A 6,618-nucleotide genomic window follows, 5' to 3' on the forward strand; every position below is an offset into this window, starting at 1 on the left:
TGGGAATTGAACTCAGGACCTTTGGAAGAGCAGGCAATGCTCTTAACCTCTGAGCCATCTCTCCAGCCCCTGTCATTAAAATATTCAATATCAGAACTGGAGAGCTGGCTCAACAGGTAAGAGCACTGGCTGCTCTTCCAGAGGACCTGGGTTTGATTCCCAGCACCACACAGCAGCTGACAGCTGTCTATAGCTCAGTTCCAGGGGACCTAGCACCCCCTCTCACACACATGGATTCAGGAAAAACAGCAATGCAATAAGATAAATAAATATTTAAACTTTTCAGTATAATTACAAATATCCATGTGCATTCCTATCAATGCACACCCACCATAAACACATCTCTTTGCAGAGACACAAAGGCGTCCGTCATTTTCTCCAGGACAGCCCCTCTCAGATCTTCAGGACTCATCTCTTTGAGGTCAAAGGGTTCACCATTATAAAGAGCTTGAGGCAAAGGACCTAGGCCAGTCATATTGTAAAAGCTTGTTCCCGCCTGTTTAGTAAAGATACCAAATGTCAAATAATATTTGAAAGACAGAAATGGTGATATATTTTTATGTTATATAAAAACCTGTAAATTTTATTTATAACTTTGTATGCAAAAGAAAGCTATCTACCCACATACAGCAAGAATAAGAAAGAGTTTTCTGTCAAGGTCTAGCTTGTGAATATTTTAGGCTTTGTCAAACTTTTATCTCTGCTGCAAGGAACTCTTGTTAGCAGGAGACTTGCAGATGCTTCATGAGCTGTCCCAAAAGTTATTTACAGAAGCAGGCAGGGATGATTCTGCTGATCTTTGATGTTCAACATAACATTTACTTAAAACCAAAACATTTATTTATGGTACAAACTATTTTTATTATTTTTATTAATTTATTTGATAAACACTTCTTGATTTAGTCCATGAGAATTCCATCACCCACACTGTAAATATATCTGAATGCTGTTTCTCAAGAAGTTCACCGAATACTTACAAATTAAAGCAAGGTTCCCAGGGGTCCACAAAGGGGTCATTTAACAAGTCTGAGCATGAAGAGGAAGGGGTAGTGAAGGCTCCTGTTAGACAGGGACACAGAAGCCTGAAAGATGACGAGTGAGACCCCAGGAAGACAGAATGGAGAAAGGCAGCCGAGTGAAGGGACAGCAGGGACCGCTAGAAGGGGACTGAGAATCTGGCATTAGGTGGCAGCAGTAAACACCAGGTGTGAAAGGCCGGGTACTGTCCGCTCCGTGGTCACAGAGCTTTACTCAGAAGTCAGCTCACAGCGGTCCTCAGTGCTCGCATCCCACCTTCTGAACAAGACATTCACTCGACAGTCGGCACTAAGGCTTAGGATTGAACCAACATCTCACATGGAGTCTAAGAAACTAAGGACAAAGTAAGCATTCCTTTTCTGATATAGGATCAGAAGTGTTTAGATTTTGGAATATTTTTAGACTCTATCATAATTTTTACTCAAGACATAAATGTTGAATCATGAGGTTTTTGAATTCCAAAGTAAGTGGAGATTCCGAGTGGGGATATCCAGCCCATAGCAGCAGTCTGCCACTCTGCGCAAGCGGGGAAAGACGCCGAGTGAAGTCAATCCCTATGTCAAATGGCTGCCATAGTTTACAACTTCAACTGCACCCAAATCTGTGTGACCGAGTCTGAGATCTTAACCACAGTGCTGTCTTATGCCTGCACTTACTGGACATCTGCTGTATGAAATGCTGATGAATGCATGCAAATAACATATGAGTACCATCTTACATGAACTTCTAGTGTGACATGACATGAGCAGTTCTATCTAAACGAAGTTCAATGACACGTGTATGGTCGTACTCTTTATTTTAAAGAGGACACAACAGCAGCACTGGAAACTGAGCTGGGATCCACTGCAGTGGTATGAGACCAGAACGGTGAAGCAGGCGAGGACAGCTGTCAGGGATGGTTCCACGCAGAACTGACACAACTTGAAGGCCGTTTGGGAGGAGGCAAAGCAAACAAAAAGTCCAGGGTGCCTACCACGCTTCCAGCACAGTGGCTCAGCCAGAGCAGTGACACATCTGCTCTGTGGGGCGTGGAGGAGGAAAAGGTTTGGGAACAAGATACACGACGGGCTTTGTTTTTAGAAACTTTTGACTTCATGTTTATGGGAAATCCTCTAGACAGATAAACGCTTGCTTCACTGCTCCTTCCTCTTGTTGATGTCTGTGTCTCTCTGTGCGTGTGCGCGCACGTGCGTGCATGTGCATACGTGTGTTTGTGTGTTATGGGTGCACGCATGAGCACAGGGGCATGGGAGTGGAGATCAGAAGCTAATGCTGGGTATCTTATCTCAATTTGAGCAGGGTCTCTCACTGAACTAAAGCTCATCCATTTGGCTGGACTGGTCAGCCAGTTAACCCCAGGGCCCTGCCTGCTGCTCTTCGCTCCCGGGCATGTGCTGCATTCTCAGCTTCTCATTTCTCAATACAAGATCAGGGGTTAGAACTCGGGCCCTCAGGCTGGCACAGCAGACACGTTACCACCTGCGCCATCTCCCAGCCCTGATGTGTGTGTGCTGACTTTTAAAGACCAGCCCTGATGCATGTGTGCTGACTTTTAAAGACACCCCTGCTGGAAACACAGGTCTGTTTTTCCCTCCAATGCACAGCTTCTAATTAAGCAACCTATGTTTTCTAAGTATTAATTACTAAAGATAAACAAGTGACATAATTTCACACTTAATGCCTAGATGTCTCTTTTGACCTACAGATACATATTTTCAATGTATCATTTCACATATCTGTAAGTTCACAGGCATCTCAAATACTGGCCATGAAAAGCTAAAATCGTGCTCAGCAGTTAGGAGCACTAGCTGCTCTTCCAGAGGTGCTGCGGTGCTCCCTGTGCCTGGCACTGCCCTTCACACAACGCCCAGTCTTACCGCTCTTCTTCTGTCGTATTTGGAATGGGTTCCCAAAATATCCAAAATGTCAGCATTAGGGCATTTATTTTGGAGAACACTCTTCACGTCATCCACAGTGAGCACACGATGACCCTTCACTTTCTGGAACATCTGTGGAAGCAGAGACATATTTATTTTTTACAGCAATAAGTTTTCTTTCTCTAAGAATATAACTGTATTTGCAAAATAGAGAACATGTTTTGTAAATTCTTTCAGTCTGTTGATTTTGAAGCAGGGTGACAGGTACCCCAGGCTGGCCTCAAGTTCACCACATGGCCAAAGATGACCTAGAACTGATGCCCTCTTCCTCCCTAGTGCTGTGACACAGGCATGTATCGGATCTCGTTTCTGCAGCTAGGGGTCAAGCCTGGGGCTCCATGTATAGTAGGCAAGTACTCCATCAGCTACAATTGCCTGTGGCTTAATTCTAAGGATACTCTATATGCACATTATATACAGGTAAACAGATCACTTACATCACACATTTTCCTAAATATTTAAAATAGTGTATAAATTTAAAAGTGAAAACACTGTAGTTCAATCAAATTACACTAATTATAATAGTTTTATTAAAATGTATTTGCAAACTATTTTAAATATTTTAGAACTGCTTCATTTTCACTTCTGATTGGTCTTCAGTAAACACCTTATGACTAGATACTGGCTTATCTTTACTGCTCTCAAGTGTTAGATGCACCTGCTCACCTCTGTTTTACTCATCCTCCCCTTCAAAAAGGGTGTGTGGTACAGACATGTACGTGCAAGTATGTACCTCTGTGGGTGAGCTTGCTGGAGTGTGCACATGTGGAGGTCAGAGACAAACTTGAAATGTCTTCTGTTTGCTCTTCACACTGAATCTTGTCTATGGCAATCAGTGAGCCCCTGGGGTCTACTTGCCATGGTCCCACCACAAGCAATGAGGCTCCAGAGGACACTGACAAACATAGCTTCTTTGTGGGTATTGGGATATGAACTCAGCCATCTCTCCAGCTCTCATGTCTCCTTAGTAAGATGCTGTTATTGAGTTTATGGGGAAGACCTTAAAGTTGTGTGGGTAGGAGGGGGAGAGGATCTGGAAGGACTTGGGGAGGGGGAAGGATATGATTAAAATATATTTAAATTATTTTAAATAATAAAAATATAGTTAAAAGGTTTCTGATCCTGTTTTATGGTTCAGATGCAGTTCTTGGCATGAAAGCCTTGGTTTTAAGTGTAATGTAGTTTTCTAAAATTAGAGCATTATTCTGAGTATATGAGTTATGGTAGACATTCAAATAAAAGTGATGGACATAAACTATGATAGACACATTAATTTCTAATATAAAATGATTTTATAATAGGTCCAGTATTGGTAAGGTCCTTACTTTCTCAGCAATGTTTTATTTATTTTTATTCTTTTTATTAAGCTTTATATTTTTCTCCACCCTGCATCCTTCCTCTCCCCTCCTCTTCTACCCTTTCCCATGGTCTCCATGCTCCCCATGCTTCCAATTTACTCAGGAGATCTTGTCTTTTCCAACTTCCCATGTAGATGAGAACTATGTATGTCTCTCTTAGGGTCCTCTTTGTTGTCTAGGTTATCTCAGACTGTGAATTGTAGTCTGGTTTTTCTTTGTTTTACATCTAAAAGCCACTTATGAGTGAGTACATATGGTATTTGTCTTTCTGGGTCTGGATTACCTTACTCAATATGATGTTTTCCAGATCTATCCATTTGCCTACAAATTTCAAGGTGTCATTATTTTTTTTTCTGCTGTGTAGAACTCAATTGTGTATATGTACCACAGTTTCCTTATCTATTCTTTAGTCGAGTGGCATTTAGGTTGTTTCCAGGTTCTGGCTATGACAAACAATGCTGCTATGAACACAGTTGAGCACATGTCCTTGAGGTATTATTGAGCATCCTTCGGGTATATACCCAAAAGTAGTATTGCTGGGTCTTGAGGAAGGTTGTTTCCTAATTTTCTGAGAAACTGCCATACTGATATCCAAAGGGGCTGTACTAGTTTGCATTCCCACCAGCAATGGAGGAGTGTTCCTTTTTCCCCACACATCCTCTCCAGCATAAATTGTCATCAGTGGTTTTGGACTTGGCCATTCTTAGGAGTGTAAGATGGAATCTCAGAGTTGTTTTGATTTGCATTTCTCTGATGGCTAAGGATGTTGAGCATTTCCTTAAGTGTCTTTCAGCCATTTTAGAGTCATCTGTTGAGCACTGTTTAGATTTGTACCCCATTTTTACTGGATTATTTGTTATTTTGATGTTCAATTTCTTGAGTTCTTTATATATTTTGGAGATCAGACCTCTGTCTGATGTGGGATTGGTGAAGATCTTTTCCCATTCTGTAGGCTATCATTTTGTCCTGCTGACTGTGTCCTTTGCTTTACAGAAGCTTTTCAGTTTCAGGAGATCCCATTTATTGTTTCTCTCAGTGTCTGTGCTACTGGGGTTATATTTAGGAAGTGATCTCCTGTGCCAATGCATTCAAGTGTACTTCCCACTTTCTCTTCTATGAGGTCCAGTGTGGCTGGCTTTATATTGAGATATTTGATCCATTTGGACTTGAGTTTTGTTCATGGTAAGAGATATGAATCTATTTTCATTCTTCTACATGTTGATATTCAGTTATGCCAGCACCATTTGTTAAAGATGCTTTCTTTATTCCATTTGATATTTTTTTGCTTCTTTGTCAAAATCAGGTGTTTGAAGATGTGTGGATTAATATCTGGGTCTTTGATTAGTTCCATTGATCTTTCTGTCTGGTTTTATGCCAATACCAGGCTGTTTTCAGTATTGTAGCTCTGTAGTAGAGTCTGAAGTCAGTGATGTGATTCCTCCAGAAGTTCTTTTATTGTACAGGACTGTTTTGGCTATCCTGGGTTTTTGCATTTCCATATGAAGTTGAGTACCATTCTTTCCAGGTTTGTGAAGAATTTTGCTGGGCATTGCTTTGAATCTGTAGATTGATTTTGGTATGATTGCCATTCTTACTATGTTAAGTCTACCTACCCAAAAGCATGGAAGATCTTTCCACTTTCTGGTGTCTTCTTCAATTTCTTTCTTCAAAGATTTAAAGTTCTTGTCATACAAGTCTTCCATTTGTTTGGTTAGAGTTACTCCAAGATATTTTATGATGCTTGTAGCTATTGTGAAGGGTGATGTTTCTCTGATTTCTTTCCCAGCCCATTTATCATCTGTGTAAAAGGAGAGCTACTGAATTTTTGAGCTAATCTTGTATCCTTCTCAGTGATGTTTTAATGATATGGATTTTTAAACAAGGTTTTATAACAATTTGAGACTTTTTTTTTTACAATTTATTTCCAGATTCAGTATAAATTTTGTTTCAGTTTTTAAATCAACATGAAATCTTGTAGAAAAATATAGATGGATATTAGTCAAAGTGCAAGTGAATTTCACCAAGTCTCTCATAAAACCTTATAACAACCAATAAAAATTAAGATAGGGTGCATTATTGACACACATTACATAGCACTACCTTTCAGAGAAAACTTTCCCTAATGGGATATTTAACCATCACTTGCACTTTAATTATTTTCCATGATGATCAGTGTGCTACTACAAACTCTTAGACAACACTAAATTCAGTACAAAGCAGCATAGGATCAAGGCTAGACATGTGAGCAGTTACAGTCCATACTAAAGATGAGCAGTCTACAGTCC

At 40.4% G+C, this 6,618-nt stretch overlaps 1 protein-coding gene across 2 annotated transcripts in view; it reads right to left on the reverse strand.

Annotated features, from left to right (window-relative positions):
• Positions 1-6,618, reverse strand: part of Uggt2 (UDP-glucose glycoprotein glucosyltransferase 2) — a 97,955-nt gene that overhangs the window by 53,492 nt on the left and 37,845 nt on the right. For both annotated transcript variants that reach the window (XM_026783237.1, XM_026783238.1), the window contains 2 exons: positions 2,916-3,047; positions 332-496 (listed from right to left, as the gene is read on the reverse strand). In XM_026783237.1, the coding sequence (XP_026639038.1) occupies positions 332-496; positions 2,916-3,047 (297 nt within the window). The remainder of the gene's footprint in view (positions 1-331; positions 497-2,915; positions 3,048-6,618) is intronic.

This window comes from Microtus ochrogaster, chromosome 17 (genome assembly GCF_000317375.1).
Source record: "Microtus ochrogaster isolate Prairie Vole_2 chromosome 17, MicOch1.0, whole genome shotgun sequence".
NCBI classification, from domain to species: domain Eukaryota; kingdom Metazoa; phylum Chordata; class Mammalia; order Rodentia; family Cricetidae; genus Microtus; species Microtus ochrogaster.